General features: G+C 46.6%; 1 protein-coding gene across 1 annotated transcript in view; it reads right to left on the reverse strand.

The window, feature by feature from the left end:
* LOC128278814 (uncharacterized) overlaps positions 1–11197 on the reverse strand; it is a 47373-nt gene extending 36176 nt beyond the window's left edge. Inside the window, exon 1 of the mRNA XM_053017541.1 lies at positions 11122–11197. Coding sequence (XP_052873501.1) covers positions 11122–11197 — 76 coding nt within the window. The remainder of the gene's footprint in view (positions 1–11121) is intronic.
* Between the last annotated feature and the right edge of the window lie 7390 nt (positions 11198–18587).

Here is an 18587-nt window from a genome sequence, read left to right on the forward strand (position 1 = left end):
GAGTTGAAGAGAGTTAAATTATCCCTAGAGTTGACGCGGATTGTGACTTAGGTGTTGTGTTAGATTCTAGGCCCCATATAAGGATCACTATGCAGAAATGGTCAGCACTTTGAATAGTACGAAGTATTGCCCGTATGGCTAAGGAGTTCACAGAGGTAATGTATTTGATTAATCTACCCCCGGTCCGTCCAATTCTTGAACATGCTAGTATTGTATGCCATCCTGTGACTCCATTTAGGAAAGCTGCGATCAAGGCTTAGAGGTGAGTCACTAGAGTCACAAGTATCTATCTCATATTCCACAAGTGCCCTATTCATATTCCAGCTTCAAACTACTCAAATCGATGCCCATTTCTTACTAGTCAATCGTAACTTGTCCGGACCTGAGCGTGTTATAAGAAGGCGTCTTATGTGTGAATTTAATGTCTAGTCTGCTCAATCGTCCTCTAGTCTTGACCTTCTATGTAATATAGCCGGGGTATATAATCATGCTTCGTCTGTATGGAACTTTGACATGTTCATTAACCACTACAAGAAAACTATTTATTTCTTTTCCTTCTGACGTGTACTTATGTCGCTTCACGTTTATTATCCTCATTCTGTAATCTTCTTATGTCTAGTTTTAGGTGTTTTCTATTGTTACACCTAAATATCAACTAGAATCTTAGAAGAACGGATCGGGCCTTATTTATGGCCAACCATGTTAATTATTTACCACAAGCAACAGCAAAGACAAAAAACAATTAAAAATTCTAATTGTGTGGTCATTGAAAATCCTTTCAATTAAAAAATCCTTCGCCTAAATCTTACCAACAGAGCTCCACAAACCACTAGACTGTCCCCGGGAAGGTGGTTGCAATTTTAGTAGACTCCGCGTTCGAATTTATCGACAGCAATTAATTTTCTTTACACTTCCAGTCGCTAATTAATTTTGGAACCCTTGGAGGGTAAGATTGTTGAAAAAAATCGAAGATCTATGTCCGCCACTGAACCTCAAGTTCAAAAACTCGAGCCGCAGTTCGTTAACGTGGTACATTTGCCAGGTTTCTCGCCAAACCGATGTCGATGTCGATGGCTTGCCAATAACTCACTCTCTGCGAGCGATCGATCGATTCGTCGTTGTCTCTGGTCGCGCACCAAGAGTCGAGGAGCTTGTTCAATACTTATGGAGACATCCAGCGGAAGTTATGTCCTAATTTGTTACGTGACACTCCGGCGGCGGCGGAGGTGGGACCCCAAGCACGCGGCCGGCAACCCAGACAACAAATGGGCTCCTGGGGGGAAAGTTCAGCAGACGGAAAAACTTATCGCACGTCAGCCGCAGTCGCCGGATGCCGTTCACTTCGGTCCACAGGGAGCTGCTCTCGGATTTCGGGCCCCCGGCCCAGCACGGATCGTCGGCACTGTGGGCCCATGTGGGCCCAGTTGTATATTTAATGATCTGGTTGCGCCCGACTCTGGGCCTCATCGGGCTGCACGTGCTCACTACCGAAGTCGGAGGCCACAGTATTTCTTCTGGAATTTAGAAATCAAATCTTCGTGGTATCTGCCGTTGGCCAGGCCAAGTGCACCCCACCAAAACCCGGGAAGCCCCATCTTCGCACCCTAATGGATTCGCACTCTTCTTCGCTCGGTACCGGCGCCTCTAGTTTATTTCGTCCAAGGATAATTTTACGATTATGTGTCCCATCTGCAGAGGGAGAGCGATACCTGTCTGGATCTGGGGTGGGCCCACTGTAGGTGAGCTTTGACCCCTTCTTCTATCCATCTGGGCTTCCATGCGGTTGCTCCCAAACCGCGCAGTCCCTTTTAGTGGCTTTTTACATTATTATCCTGGTGTTTTTTGGGGCAACCCGCGCTGCAGTGCGCCACGTCGTCCGAAATGGGTCACCGTCAAACCGCCGGCAAATCGGTAAAACATTTTTCCTACAAACTCGTAAACAAGAAGCCGGTGGCCGCGCAAGATGTAATGGTACCTTTTACGGCCTCCACGGACTTGTGGTGCGGTGGTCTTATTCAATATTTATATGCAATTTATAAGTTATCATAAATAAAAGCGAGAGAACCCCTCTCCGTGATCTCTGCTGGGGGTGGATCGGGCAAATCGGCTGAACCCCGGGCTCGGATTCCCGGACCGGGCCAAAGATGGCAGCGAATGGATACGCAAAGCAAGTACGGAAAACCGAAACGAGGAAAGAATTTTCTGAAGGGTGTGATGAATGAATAATGAAAGCATGTTCCTTTTGCTCTTGCTCTAGACCAGAACCTATTTCCAATTTCTTCGACCCTCTGTTGGACGAGCTAACCAGGGTAAAGCGACGCCGACCAGGAAAAGGCGTGACACACGCAAGACACTTGACAGCATCGCCGGGCCCGGACACCGGGGGACGAGACAGTTGAAATGTCAGCAAAAGTGACTGGACATGCCCGGCGGGAGGCGACGCCGTGTCGGTGGAGGAAGGGTGCGTCACGTCAACACTTCAGACGCAGCCCAACCGACAACGTTTCCCAGTCCCGTCGCTGTCCCGCGCTTTAAGGCTAGTTTATGTTTCCTGTTCGCTCGAAGGTTCGCTCCTCTCGACTCTGCATTGCCGCGCTACGCTCAAGTCCGCAACGAATTCCTGCTTTCGGTCTCCGCTTTTTAATGATCGACCAATTCGGAGGCAGCCGGGACCCGGAGTCCTCCCGCAGCAATGCTGCAGTGAAAATCGAATCGCTTTCCATTGTGTTTCGTGGAAAAGTTCATCGTTCTTCTTCAACGGCCGCGATCCAGTCCGGCAAGTCGCGCGGGCTGATTGAAATATTTATATTGCTGTGGAAATGTTCCACCATCCACGCACTTTCTTCCCGGGGACCAACGGAGTTTTTGGTCGCTGTTCCGCTAGATTATGCGTCCCCGCAGCCAGCACATGCTGATTGAACCCCTCGCTCGATCGGTCCACGAAAATTTGAATGATGCCTTTTGAAGGACGTGTTTTTTTTTTATTACCAACCCAACAACTGTCCCATCTGTTCCACTTTCCAGAAAAACCCTGTTGCTGCTACCCCGCGGGGCTAATTGAAGCGTGAAAATAACATTAAAAAGTTTTCTAAAAGTACCCCAAACGAACCGGATCGTTCGTTTCGGTTGTCCCTTCCCCGATAGGCGGCGTTGTGTCGGGAACAGGAGTGTCGTCAAATCTTCACGAGCGCTGAGATCTAATATACGGAGCTCATACACCGAACTACCGGGCCGGCAATCGATGATTTTTGCTAATTTTAACTTCATCCGCAGTCACAATCCCATCCGGAGTTAAGCCCTTCGAGGCGTGTTCCGTGGCCCACATTTCGCTGGCACCGGTCCAGCACCAGCGGCGGCAGCTCGCCGAAGCCCGCTCTTTCATCGATCCGGAAGTGAGCTCCACTAAAATCAAGGTTGGTTCGGAGGATTCCGAGGACCGACCAGCCAGCCAGCCGGAAAAAAATCTCATCCATTAGGAGCATAAACGAATCAGCAGTTGCCGCTTGACTTTGAAATGAACTGCGCACAGTGGGAGGCCCTTCGCTTCCACGACTTTTCTCTGTGTTTGTATTTTTTGTTAGTCCACTTTTCTTGTCCGTGGAAAGCGAGGAAACCTCAATTTGCTGACACTCATCACTCTTCTCGCTGGCGCGCGGTCATCGGAGACTAGCGTAACGCTGGAAGACGTTTCATTTATCAAACGTCGTTTTAGAATTATTAAACGGCTCACTTTCGAATCCCCCGGGCGCGGACTGGGTGCGTCGAGGGGCAACAACGCGTACGCCGGCTTCGATGATGTTAGGGCAGATGGAACCCTAATTGAACGACATTTGTCAAAATTTATACCGGTTCAGCAAAAAGCGGTTCCCGAGCTAACATAAAAAAAAACATTGCGAAGAAAGTCCAAGGGTCTTGTTCACAGGCTCTATCAGAATGATGGTCGAAACGGCCCGGATTTCATCAAAGTAAGCCGGTCACAAGAGAAGCATCAAACATCGGATTTTTTCTCCGCAATGACGGAGGACGATGACGACCTACGCTTTATGCAATTTCCCGTCGTAAGAAATTGTATTTGATCTACGTTCGCTCGTCTTTGGCTTTGTAGTCACGACGAGCAAAGCGCAAACTTCTGCGAGACCCTGTTTTCTTTCACCCCTTATTTAGTGTACAGCGCAAATCGGGTAACGAAATTGTCGACACACAAATTGACCAACTGATAGAGAGGCCGTTAGATCGTTAAAATGGTATTATTGGGTTGCTGTGGGCGAAAGAATCACACACCGAACGAAAGGCCGAACACAGATTTGTGGGGACTTGTAAAAAGATTACTTCAACCTTGCAGATTTCAATAAAAAAAGGTTGGATCTCCTGGTGTCCTGTTATTCCATTTTCGGTGTGTTTCACCGGATTACCTTTATTCGCTTTAAGTAATCTTAACGAGTTTACAATTGCGAGTATGATCTCAACGCTGCATGAACTCGTGAAGTAACCGGAGAAGGTCAAAAAACGGCACGGCATCTTGGCCATCGGCACCGCGCCGGTCTATACGTCTCCGTAATGCACATGTTAACATGCGATTGCTTCTAGCTCTCTTTAGTCTTGCAGTACAGTAGCGCGTCCGGCTCACAGCATAACGGCCAACATCGGCCAAGGCTGCACTCTTGGTCTCTCTGCGAAGGAAAACCACACGACCGCGTGCTGGCACAATAAACAAACCGTGAAACTACCGACGATGCAAGCAGCAGAGAGGGCAGCAAAGTTTGTAAATAAAGCATAAATTTATAGCCCTCATAAAACTCTCACGCTCAACTTGACGGCGGGCTAAAGTGAATTGCACTTGAATGGTTTTACTACCAGGGCGGGAGGCTTCATTTTCCAGCGCTGATCACTGTGGAAGCGTTGGCGCGACGAACGCGAAGCCGGAACCGATTGGTCACCAAATGCCCTTCGTTCACCGAAGCGACGATGACCGATTAGACCCTTCCGATGGACGCATTGGAAAATGGGACGTTCGGAGGGACAGAAAACTATTGGTGAAGTTATAAAGCCGCGTCATCGTAGGGGAAGCATTCCAATTTGACGTGCTGATACTGTTTGAAAATATACTACGGTCGGTCTATAATGTAGCTGAACTTTCTAAACTGCTTTAGTTACTTTTCCGAAGTGGTAAAAAATTCGAATGTTTATTTCTAAACAATAAAGTCATAAAACAGAAATGGCCTTTTCTGAAGCGGTTTTCTGGACACTGTCCTCTCAGCGGTCAAAGATCGTCTCAAGAGTGTTTTTTTAAATCTTCAAACAGTTATGAGCATTATCAACTAATTTGGCACGATGAGGCCATACGGAGCATTAATTTTATCGGCAGCTTTCCTATAGAAAAATACTTAGGAATTTTAATCTCTAAAGAAATTGATGCTCTACAACCCAACCAATTATTTTAACCGAACCAATAAACTCACTGAATACGTTTTCATGCTCATTCCAAGATTTTTCACTACCAAGTGTGTAAGTTGAATTTGTCCGTTTGATGTTTTAGATGTTGCCAACAGGGTTCCATCCATTGATCCGATTTGTTATAAACCTTCGTTTGACCTTAAGCTTTTAAAATATGTTAGTTTCATTGTTCATAAAATGTTCTTTACAAACTTGTTTTTTCAGCGAATTAAACATCTTCAATTTCGTTGCAAATAAATTACATTTGTAGGAGAACATCATTTGCTTGTGGTAGCTTATACCGAACATACTCCAGCCGTGAATACACGTGAGTGATGGTTTCAGCAATTGGTCATTTGAAGCTGAAGAATAATAATCATCATCTAGGTTCTAAGATGAGGAATTGTACGAGTTTGATTGCAGACACAACACAAACACAGCAGCAATCGGTAAAAACACTGAATCGGTTCCAAATAGCGATTCCCCATCGTTTAAAAGCCATAGGACCTGACTGGTCCCGAAGACACGGGTAACACATATTACATCATGACAAGACATCAGCTCAAACCACTAAAGTCGTCAAAGACGCAATAAAAATCCTTAGTTGGGTAATCGGATCCAGCATATTCTCCAGACCTGGCCCCGTCAGATTATAGTTATTTGCTTCAATGTAGGATGCAGTTACAGAGCAGCACTTCACCGAGTATTAAGACGTCAAAACATGGGTCGTCGAATGGTTTTCGACCAATCGAAAAAAGTGTTATGGGAAAAGAATCTACAATTTGCCTGAGAGATGGGGTAACGGCGAACGGCGATTACTTCGAATAAAAATATTTTGACGCTTTCCTGAAAGTTATGTGTTTTCTTCATCGAAAACACTGGACAGTTTCAATCAACATACCTGGTATATGACCTGCTCGAAACGTAGACAACCATTTTAGTAGATTACATATTATATTAAACATGTCAATCAGATGTCTTTATTCAGTTATTTATTGTAAAAGAAGGTGGAACTTGTGCAGTCTGTTATTGGCAGATTTTATAGCTGCGTTAATGTTAAGCAACTTCAATAAAAATGTTTGTGAAAAACCTATCACACGCCAGTTCAACTGTAAACACATTTGGATTGACTGGACGCCAAGGCCTGGGCCTTTACTTATTAATTCAATTCCAATCTCTGAGCCCCGCAAATTACAACCAATATTATATTTGTTCCTTTATCCCCTCTATTGAGCTGCATCGACTCATTCTCTCATTGTGACACCCTAGTTCCAGAACATGCCAAACCTAGTTAAATCCCGTTTCAATTTATCAAACCATTTTCCCTGCCAAGATTACTTGCCGCCTTTGGCCGATATGTGAAAGTCATCAACAAAGAGATAGCGCAAAGCGCTTATCGCCCGGCTCGGGTTGTTGTTGCAGGTGGCCCAGCTAACCCTTGCTTATCTCCCGCCATGGCATCCGCTAGCTTGTAGCTCGCCTTGGCGAAAATTGCCAATTCTGAAACTCGCCCCGTGTGTGTGTGTGTGTGGGAAAAGAAAAATGTCGCAAATCCATTTGTCGTCTATTGACTTAAAGCTTTATCGAAAGCCCTGAGAGCAGCACAATGGGAAAAATGTTCGTGTGCCGCACACTCACACACAAAAACTCGAGTCCCCGATCCGGACGAAAGCAAGGAATTTCCCGCCGTCGACCACCCGCCACCACGGGGGAAAACCCCCGTGTCCCGAGTGTTTGTCTAAGACGAGCATAAATTCCGTTCCCCTCGGGCGGCCCGTATTGGCTCGTAATTAAAATCCTATCGATCCTTTCCGGCCACCGGGCGACAGGACAAAAATCACTGTACCCCACTACCTGCCTGCAGGGCGGGCGACTCTAGCCCGGCATCTCCCTCGGCGAACGCTAATCGCAAGAGGATGGACGGGAAAAAAACCGGGAACGCATGTTTACTGTCAAACCGTGAGCCTTTATGTGGCCGATTGTGAAAAGAGTGATTAAATATTGAAACAACGGACGCAGGACCAATGCTCCGAGCGCCGCAATGACGCTTTCCATCCTGTTGCTCTTCGGTGCGCCAAGGGCCGATTCGAAATGAGGAGTTTACCGTTTGGGCCACCGGAAGATGGCCGGAGAGTGCTCGAGAGCAGTAACCATCAGGGGCCACTCTGGGGCGACGACCAAGCAATCGAAGTAAAAGCGCAAGAAAAAAAACCCTCATTCATCAAGTCACCCTTCACGAGGCTTCCACGGCCTTGGATGACAGTTTTCACGGTAAAGGCTACACTTCTTTCGCCCAATGTTCAATGTTGCGGCTCAAGAGACACTAAAGCAAACAGATACTTGTGTGGGGTGTATTCCGGAACGCAAAGGCAACATCTTCTTCGGGCAATCACGGCGACGGCCACACGCGCCAACCTCGCGCCGTGCTGTGCCGTGATATCCCGTGGGAAGCATAAACTATGCACCGGGGGCCTTTATTACGGTTGCTCCTGCCCAAAGACTGCACACGATGAGGGCGCAATGAAAAACCAACATCATCGAAACTCTTTCTTCGCTTGAATGCGATGCGCGCTTGAATTATGCACCATAAGAAAACGGGTCGATCTTTAAGGCGCATACCAGGCGAAGTACGAAGGACTTCTGTGTGGACTGTAGAAAGCCTTTCCTCGCATTGATCGCAATCGGACATCGAGTCAAACTTTTCCGACAGCTCGACGGTTCGAGTTGTTCCACAACATAAACACTTGCCATGTTTATCCGGGGGCGATCCCGGGTTGAAACTTTTCACCTTCGCCAATTCTCCCTTAACTTAACACACACAGACAAGTGCAATCCCACTAATGGCGTACGCCACTTGCACAACATAAACTACAAGTACCTGCCTGATGACTTGTTTAAACGAATTGTTGCCCATTGCCTCGTTTTGGGCGTTGGTCTTCAGCTCCGTCGGTGTCTAATGCGGTGCTTCGCCGCTTCCGGAACACCTTTCCCCGGCCACGCACTTTTTTGCCCCACGCACCGCAGGATCCCCCAGGACGTCAACGACATTGTCTGCAGCGAAGGACATTATTATTTATAATGAATTTCGGTATGCGCCAGGACAAGGACGCTTCATCACCGGCAGCCAGCCAGCCAGCCACTTCGTCAACATGTGACGAAGCCCGGGAACCGGCCCGGTGGTGGTGGTCTGTGTGTGGTGTTAAACTTTTCAACCAAAACCCTCGAGCTCGGCTTGGCTTGGCGTTGAGTTTTGGCAGAATTCTTGAATGTCTTTCTCGTCTGCTCGTCCGTGCGGCGCTAAGTTGCGGCCCTCTGTTTTGGCGCATTATGAAGAATCGGGGGCTGGAGAAAATTTTCAACTAATTTGCATGTCCCCTTTATTGCCCCCCCTCATTCCTGGTGCCGTTCCCACACACAGACCCATGGGAACACTCGGGCCCTGGCAGCATTTGGTCGTGAGCATTACGAAGAATACGAGTTTTTATTTCTTTTCCCATTAACGTACACATCCTGCCGGCAACCGACGGCCTGGCGAAGGTTTAGCCTCGACTCGGTGAACAAAAAAAACCAACAGTGAGATGAGTTCGTTGTTTCTCCTGAGTAAAGTTTAGTCCGCTCTACCACCACCACCAGCACACCCCTCGGTAACCTCGAAATCGTTGGCAAGCCAGTCTCTCGGTAGCTTATTTGCTACCAAGTTGTTGTTTCGGCGAGTTCTTTATCCCCAGCTAGCATCTAGAAGACGCTCGGCGGAAGATGGCCGGTGGCCACAGCATTCCTTCCGCAGTCTAGCCAGCCCCCGTAGGGAACGGGTCCCGTTCCCGGAAGGGATTATTTCAATTATATTCAACGACAAATGACACTGACAAATGGTTGGTTCCGGGTGGGTTTGCTTTGAAGTTCACAGCACCACCGAAACGGTGCTGTAAACTTAATGCCGGCGGCAAATCATAAATCCCTCCACTTTGCAGTTGAACTAGTGATCTGGAGATTTCCGTTGGTCATTCGGTGTGCGCGCGGTCGGAAGCAACTCAGGGCTTGAAGTTTTCGACGAAACACTGAAACTTCTGAGCTCTCACTGACAGGCTCCAGCCTCGAAACGGAGGTGTAACGGAGAGAGCGAGGTCCCCAACACAGAAGCCTGGCCTCAAAAAAACGAATAGCATCAACGAGCATAGATAAACCAGGGGGCATTGTTGGTTATTTCAGGCTCGCCTTAAAGGCGGCCAAGACGAGGGTCTTGGCACCGAAAAACGATCATTATCATTAGGGGTTAATGGCTGTTGCATCTCCTTGGCCCGGTCTGGCCCGGCCAATCCACCCACGGTTCCGACATTCCCGGCGGCAGCCCGGCAAACCGTCATTAGGAGCAATTTTGCCGGAAAACATCCGAAGCTGGAAGCGACCAAGAATTGCGCGCATTGCGGAAGATTTGCGAAGGATCTCTCGCAACCCCACCGCTCGTTGGCTGGCTAATTGATTGTTGATATCTGCCGGAGCCCCAGATAATGATGATGCTCGGCGTTGCGGCACCGACCGCTCGGTGGCCTGGCCTCCCCCAGAGAGCAACCGGTGGGGTGGGGTGGTTCACCAAAGTTCACCACGCGCCGGAGTGTTTCGGAGAGTGCACCGATTTCCGTGTGCCGATTCCGAAAAGGTTAACGAAACAGTTTCGCTCCGGTAGTTGCGTTTTATCTCCCGGTCGTGAGTTTGCCCTTCGCATCTTGGGGCGATGGAGCTCCCCGCGATAAGCGTGGAGCAGAAGATTGATGAAGGGCAGAGCGCGTACGCACCACCGAGATCCGTATCTCGCTCAAGGGGTACACCGTTTTGATGGGAACCGTACCGCACCCCGGCAAGGTCACCCCACCGTGGACTGTGGCACATCGACCGATTGACAGAACGGAGCCGCGGAACGCGCGGAACCGTTTGTGCAATTTCGTGAACGCAAAGGGAAGATCCGCGCACGTGAAGGACCGCGACCGCGCTCACACAGTGAAGACCAAGAATGCTGGGGCTGCTCCTATGCAAATAACGACGAAGTGGCCCGCGGAAAGTGAGCGTCGCCGGCCTTCGCCGGTGCCTGTCGCCAACCACTGTGACGATGACATCACACTGTGACGAAAGCTGCACGAAGTGCCACAAGACATCCAACAACACCCGGTTCGGGGGAATCACTCGTCGCGATCTCGAAGCTGGCCGGAGGGATCACAGGGATTCATTAAAAATAATTCCTATCCTTCGGACTCCCGTTCTTGGGCTTGGGCAGCCCAATCGCTTCCTGTCCGGCGGCCAAACCGTCGGGTCTAATTAATTCCGATCGTCATCGGGCCCACAAATTGCACGCCGGGGCCCCTTAATGATCCAATCGGTCGGTGCGCATCATTACGCGCCCGTAGTAGCCGTAGCCGTAGAGCTGGCGATGATCTCTTCTGACGGATCACGAACCGGGGTCCGGGGTCACCGGGCGCTTCGTTGCGAAGGGTCAAACGAAGCGCTCCACCGAAGCGGAGCAACATAAGTTTTCGGTTCAGTTTTCGTGCCTTAATTTTACACGCCTCGCTGCTTTGATGATTGGTGTTTGTTGAAAATTAAAACCATGGAATCAAATCAATCAATATCCCGGGCTCCAAATATGGCGAACGGAACCAGCCGGCTTCCTCGAAAATCGATTATTCACGCACTAACCTTGAGCGTAGTTTACGTCTTTTTCTCGTGCGGTTGGTTTCTCGGCCAATACCTCGGCCTGATACTGGTTGAACATTTGCGTACCATGAATTGTTTTTGCCCTTTTGCTTTCGACTCACCTAAAACGACAAAAACGAGTTCAAAGTTATTATCCGTAGTGAAGAGGAATTATTTCTAGCATCTTGTAAATTCGGTGATCGAAACTTTGTAAATCGTTGTAACAATTACGAAATTTATTTATAATGCAAACATTAGAATATTGAATAACAATTATATCAGGGCCATTCTCTAGAGTGTTGTGTAGCATAATGTATCGTCAGGTAACGAAGACTTATCTACAAGAGACCCCATCAGCCGCTTTGGAGCAACACAAACTGCCGTCATCGGTTGCGATTTGTTTTGTAGCTTGTGACCAACATTATTTATGGTAATTTCTAAATTGCATTTGCTCCCCTTTCACCGGGCTGGGCGATCCATTTGGGTTTCATTATACGACCGACAGGTCATTGAACGATGCTTCTTAGCATACAGCTGCCATAAAGAGGGTCCACATCCACCAAGCGAGTCATCTGACTCATTGCCAATGCGTCAATCATCGTCAGCAGCCGCTTTATTTCCGAGCTCCGGAGTTCCGATTTCTGACCTGACCAACAACGTGGGTATAAAATTTATTCATGATTGATACATCCATGAATTTTATTTCACGCTGGACGACAATTCTGACACCCTTCTCTGGTCCCGGAAGTAGGCAGGGGTGAAGTTTAAATTATGTCGAACTGTATTTGAACTCTTTAAGTCAACCTCCAGAAGAAGGTGACAAGTTTTCTATTGAACATTACTCGTACAGAAATTTTGGTAATAGAGTATTAGGGTGATTTGAAAAATTTGTTTTCTGAATTTAATTTTTTATTTAACAACATAGTCCACCTTGTAACTCTACTCATCTTTTCCACCGATGCTCACATCTTTGTAACCTGTCCAAATAGTGCTTAAAATAGTCGTACTTTTTCTCTTCAAAATAATTGTTCAGGAAGATGATTGCCTCTTCATTTGATGAAAATCTCTGTCCGCTGAGAAAAATTTTCAGATGAGGTAACAAAACAAAGTCGTTTAGGGCTAGATCTGGTGAATAAGACCGAAAGTGAAGCAGTTCGAACAGTTATTCGTTGATTTTAAAATGTAATAAACAATTAATTTTACATGTTCATAACCTCTGCTATCTCTTCCAGTTAATTAGGTGGTCGTCTTGCACCATTCGGTGAACTGTGGCGATCTTTTCGTCAGGTAGTTTCAGTTTTTGGACGCATATGACAAATAAGCTGACCGTCCAAACTGGCTGACATTTTGTTGAGTCAGAAGATTGACAACTAAGCTCACTAGCTTCCATTTACTAGTGCTGCCATCTTCATTATGATTTCGGAAACTTTTCAGACCACCCCACCGCTTTTTTTTTCAATCTTTCCTCCTCTGTTTCTAGGTTTAAATGGTTAAAAAAGTATTTGCGGCAACAAACGTAGCGGGGATAACGAAAATCCTGGTGGTCACCTGGTGGAAAACTCGAAACAATCGCCTTTCCGCCGGAAGTCACTGTCCTATTGTCGCCGCAAATTATCTCACCCGGCGCGCAACATTTACTTATTCATGTGTGACAAAAGATAAAACCCAAACAAAGCCCCGTGACCCACGACAGTTACTCCTCCTAACGCCGAACTCTCATCAAACTGACCACCAACCCCGGAGGGAGGCCGGATGTTTCTGCTTCTACGGCGTCCTTTCCATTTGATAATAAACGAGGATAAAGTACTTGTCATTTGTTTTGATTATGGAACAATATATTATGCAAATTTGTTACAGGTTCTTGAATGGAAACATTAGCTCGAGCGCTGGAAAAAAGGGGGCAGAAATTACTTTTTCTTGTTCAACAGCAGCGCTGCTACTACGGTGTCCCGGTGACCTTTGGCGAGGCAATAGAGGCCCGGTACCTGAAAGCTCCGGCACACCACGCCAACAGTTCTCGCGTTTATTCGGGTATTATGCAAATGAGTACCTTCAGCAAGTGTTCTCCTATTCGGCGGACATTTGAAACGGTGTATTTTTAGACAGCAAGAGCGAGAGAGAAAGAGGGAGAGAGAGAGTTAAAATAAACTAAGATAACCGTTAGGTTAGCCTCCAATAGAGCACCCCACTCTAACTGAAGAACAAAATACCAGCCACTTGCTTCGCACACAAAAAAAACCCTCACAACCCTCACTGTACAGAGTGTGGAGTAAGTTATCCAAAAGGGACGAGTGGTCCGGACTGTCCACTTTCATCCCGCGCTCGAGCTGTGGACGCGCGGTCGAACCCTGTCGATAGCCTCAAGTACGTCCGCTTCCAACTCCTGGAGTATCAATTTCAATTAAAAATAGAACACGTTTCAAGTCCATTTTTTAGCCGGGCTCCACCAGAACCCGGGGCGGCGACCGGTCCTCGGAAAAGTCCAATCCAACAAATTGACACCTGTACCTGTTAACACTCGAGCCAGGACAAGGACATCGACGGGACACTGGCGCTGGCGGCTAACAGGGGCCGGCCCGACGTTCTCATTTTTATCCTTCCCCCGGTTTACTGGTCAACCCACCCACCGCCAATAAAACTACACCGCCCGGAACTGAGTCCACTTCTGAGGCCGGCCTCTCGAGCCGGCGAAAAAGAGGGTCACCACCACAGAGCGCGCGTGTGTCGGACCGGAACTCCACCACGCAACGGTTGCCGTGGGGACACCCAACCCAACCCAACCCAACCCAACCCAACCCAAGCCAATGTCCTCGCGTAGTTAAATTTAACGATGGAAACTTTCACTTACTCCTACGGCCCGAGGGGTCCTTCGAGGCCGTGCGGAGAGCCCGACCTAGAGATCCTTACCAATCATTGCAGCTCATTGTTTCCCGCGTTGAGCATAATTTAATGAATTCATATCGTGCCCCACACAAACCCACACAAGACGTCTGTCCCCGATGTTAATTAAATACGATATTTACAAATTTGTTGCTGTCCGTGGCGTGGCGGGTTTCTCCTTCAATCTAGCGCCTCCGGCGCAAGTGGATAGTGGCTTCTCCGGGGACGTCCTTCAAAAACCGCACGGACACGGACATAATTTTCTTCGTCGTAGTTTTTCCGAACGGGGCATCCCAACTTCCGACACTTCGTTAGACGAATACAGACACCGGCTTCGGTCGAGAAATTGAATTTCCGACAATCTAATGGCCGTAATGGAGATTTATAGTCATCCGAGGGACACTTTTGGGCTACCGTTTGACCTGAGTTTGCAGCAGCAGTACAACCCCAAAAACGTATCCCCTCGTTCGATCACCCGGGAAGACATTTCAATACAGCCAGAGGTCTTGGTTTCCAACCTGGGACGCGCTTGAAAGATCCTGATGGAGGGGACTTTGATTATTTACCATTGACCAGTCACTTAAAACTTTCGCCAGATAAGTGACTGAGCTATTGAGACTACAGACTAGAACACAGAAATAGAAATGGACCAAAATATAAAAACGATGTGCTTTATGCGACTAATTTTATCCAATTCAACGTTAGCCAGAAGAGGATTCCGGACAGGACAACCGAATGATTACTCGCTGTAAGTCTAGCCACGGAAACGTGTCGAACAATACGATTCCAATTTATACGCCATGTTTTCTGTACCGAACATCCAAAAGGCAATCAACGCGCACCATGAACAGCGTCATGTCTATGTTTACCTTGTTATTTATACAAGAAAACAATAACGAACAAGAAAACCCACGATTCCCCGGCGAGCCCAGTTTGGCCGAATTTGGATGAAGAAACCAGAAAAAAAACCAGGAAACCAGCCTGAGCCGTTGCGAGCGGCATTTTCCACCGTTATCGTAGGCATTCTAATTTTCCACATTAGCAACTCGCTGCAGAGCTGGCGTGTGCCAGTTGGCAGACAATACTTTCGCCCCCAAAACGGGCCAAAATACCGTCGGCGGCGGCGGAGGCTGTACTGTCTTCGACATAATTAATTAACCCCACGAGGGCCATGGAAAAGGGCTTATTGCTCCAGCGGCAGCACAAAAGTGAAAAAAGGCGCAGGGAGCGCCTTGGTAAAAATGGCAAAATATGCGCACGGACAACATCTTGTGCCGCCGAAGAAGAAGGAGAAGAATGGAGCTTAGGTATAAGCAAATGGGGCAACACGCTCCATTCACCCGGTGCCACCCGAGCGCCCTTCGTTGGAGCTGCCTGGATCTTTCGAGACCCACCTCATCTTTTATGGACCATCAGCTAATGATTTGATGAAACCATGTTCCTGCATAATCCCCACCGAATGCTGATGTTTCCCGAATCCAGCGGACAGATATGCCAGACAACGAACCGCTTCAAAGTTGCTACTTTGTAGCTATTTGTCAAGTAGTTCCGAAGGAAGCGAAATCCTCCGGACTCGTCTCGCAATCCGCGGATGATCCGCGGGGATTACCGCGACTCGTGTCAGGTAGTACATTAGCACAAGAGCCCAGGAGTGACGTGATCAATCATAAGCGTGCGAGTGTTTCTGGGGCTCACGTTCATCTACATGGCTATTTGATCAGATTAATGTCTGCTGGTAGATATCAGTTTTACTAAACTACACAACGGATGAAATTTCATACGTTCCGTGCGCCATTTGACCATGTACTTCAGTTGCAGTAAGCTCCGAAAGACGAATCATCCACTTCACCGTCTAGAGTGCGCGCCCTGGCCACACTTCACACAGCGTATTCGTAGCAGAACAAATATCCTCATTTGTTTCAACACTCCGCTCACTCATTATGGTGTCGACCCTTAGCGAAAGTCATCCTGGCTGCCGGACGGGCGAAAGTCTGCTTTCGCCGGAAATGGGGCCACACTGCTAGTGCTATAGTGTGTCAACGTATCATCTTACACGTTAGCCACGCTTCGTTCGGCACCCCAAACGAGATCATCAATTTTCACGCCACCACCGGTGGTCACCGGATCAAAGTGGTTCGCGAACCATTTCGCGAACATTCGCCCCAGGACCAGGGTTCTGGGCCAGTGCGTCGCGTGTCCAGTGTTGTGGTCCTTCTGTTTGATGATAGTGTGAACACTTTCGCACACCACTTCGGGGCGTAAGGATACATTCGTTATGCTAAATAGAGCTTGCGGCGGGAAAATTACAGCAAGACAGCCAAGCCAACTTAAGCATTTAGACTCATTTAATGCATTGCACTACATCAATATTTAATATAGTACACTCTGTCAACTTTCTATAGCCGCACCCACGTTTTCAACGTATCTTCCAAACCGTCTTTCCGATTCAACTTCTGTTTTTGGGACTTTTTTAAGTAGGCAAAATTATGAATAAAACCATTTGGTTGGATTGAAGTTTTATGATTTCTAGCTTTTTTTCGACAAAATACGATATAGGCACTGTCAACTTTCTATAGCCGCACCTAATAAAATGATCAATATGCGTGGATTTTTTTCAAGTCTCAGTATTTATTATGAGGATTAATAGTCAGTTGGCTTCCCTGATCGCTGAATGACTTGGAAAATTTTGTTTGTCATACTATTAACCAGGTTTTTCAATATTTTTTGTTCCATATGTTCCCAAGCTTCCAAAATGAATGCTTTAAGCTCATTAATAGAGCTGTATTGCTTCCTATCCGCATAAATTTGTCTAACCAATATTCCCCAGACATTTTCAACTGGATTTAGATCCGAACTTCGCGCTGGCCACCCAAGCAAATTGATTTTATGGGTAGCAAACCATGTTCGAGTTATCAAACTGGTGTGAATGCTAGCATTATCTTGTTGAAAAACCAATTTTTTCGGCGGTTGACAGCTGTAAACAGGATCAGACCATCTTCTAGAATCTGGATGTAATCGTTAGAGGCCATTTTACAAGGTGTAAAAGCCAGATAGAGCTTGCCCGCAGAGCAAACCCCAAGCCATCATCATCAGAGATCCTACTCCAAAGTTACGGGTTGAGAAGTACTCTGGATCTTTGCGTAAATCTTGCCAGTAGCCTGTTAGACCATCAAACCCATCCAAATTAACCTTTTTTTCATCAGAAAAGATCACCTACACGAAAAAACCAGAAAACGGAATTGGTTCTTTTGATACTAAATATGCTCTTGAAAAAGCAGAAGAAAACCCAAAGATACCATGTCCCACCGACGTTCCATGTTCAGTTTAGCAAATTCTACACGTTTTTATTGGTGTAGTAGGCTTGGATTTGGTGCTTTGATCATTTTTGCTCGAGTAATATTCGGGCTGTTTTGCAAAATCTTGCGAATAGCTTCCCTTCTCACTGGCAGATCCAGTGTAGATTTGATTTTTGATAGCGATATTGTTGAATTTGACGCCAATTTAACAATGTTCCACTTGGTTCTCAGCGACATCTTGGATTTTTTTCGGAGTACACTGGGCAGTTGCATACCGTTGAGGATCCTTTAACTAATTACGGATCACTTTATTGGATCTCTTTATTCTTCGAGCCATTTCTCGAATAGCAACACCTTCCAGCCTATAAGCCATTATCAATCCCCATTTATTTTCACTTAGAACACTTCCTTTTGGCATATTTAAGTAATTCACTTGCAAAACTCGCTATGAAAACTATTCTCGGAAGCAAAACTCAAAGTGCGGCTATAGAAAGTTGACAGTGCCTATATCGTATTTGGTCGAAAAAAAGCTAGAAATCATAAAACTTCAATCCAACCAAATGGTTTTATTCATAATTTTGCCTACTTAAAAAAGTCCCAAAAACAGAAGTTGAATCGGAAAGACGGTTTGGAAGATACGTTGAAAACCTGGGTGCGGCTATAGAAAGTTGACAGAGTGTATTTTAATGTGAACTGTAGAGTCGTTTTCTTTTTCTAGCATTAACGCATTAACCCTTAATTATTATTACAATTATAAATCTCAAATGAACCGAAAAAGGTACTTTAATTTTAAGTAAAAAGACCTCTTTTTTATCACCAGTGTTTTGGGAAATCGTTTTGCCCTACTTTAGCATAGCATAGTTAAGATTCAGATTAAAACCGGACTTTGCTTGTCGCGTAGCATCATTTATGAAAATGCGGAAGGGCTGATTGCGTCCTAGCTCTTAATTTTGTTTTCCACACAAATTTTGATAAAGATTCTTTGCCATCCATTTTTTGGAGCAGAGCAGAAATCGGCGATGGGTGTGCGTGCACAGTAAACCAACTGTAAAAAATTGACTGATTACTCAAAATAGCCGAACTTTTCACCATAAGTTACTGGCATGTGTAGCAATCCAACGCCACAAAAAAAACGAAAATAGAATGAAGCGTTTTCTTAAAAATCACAAATTTCCGGTACTTTTTTTACAGAATGCGTATTCCATTTATTCCATCCTGTCCTCCAGGTATTCCATATCCTCTTTAACCGTTTTTAATTATAATATTCACTTCAAACTTCACGGTATGGTTTTC

This window comes from Anopheles cruzii, chromosome 2 (assembly GCF_943734635.1).
Source record: "Anopheles cruzii chromosome 2, idAnoCruzAS_RS32_06, whole genome shotgun sequence".
Taxonomy (NCBI): Eukaryota; Metazoa; Arthropoda; class Insecta; order Diptera; family Culicidae; genus Anopheles; species Anopheles cruzii.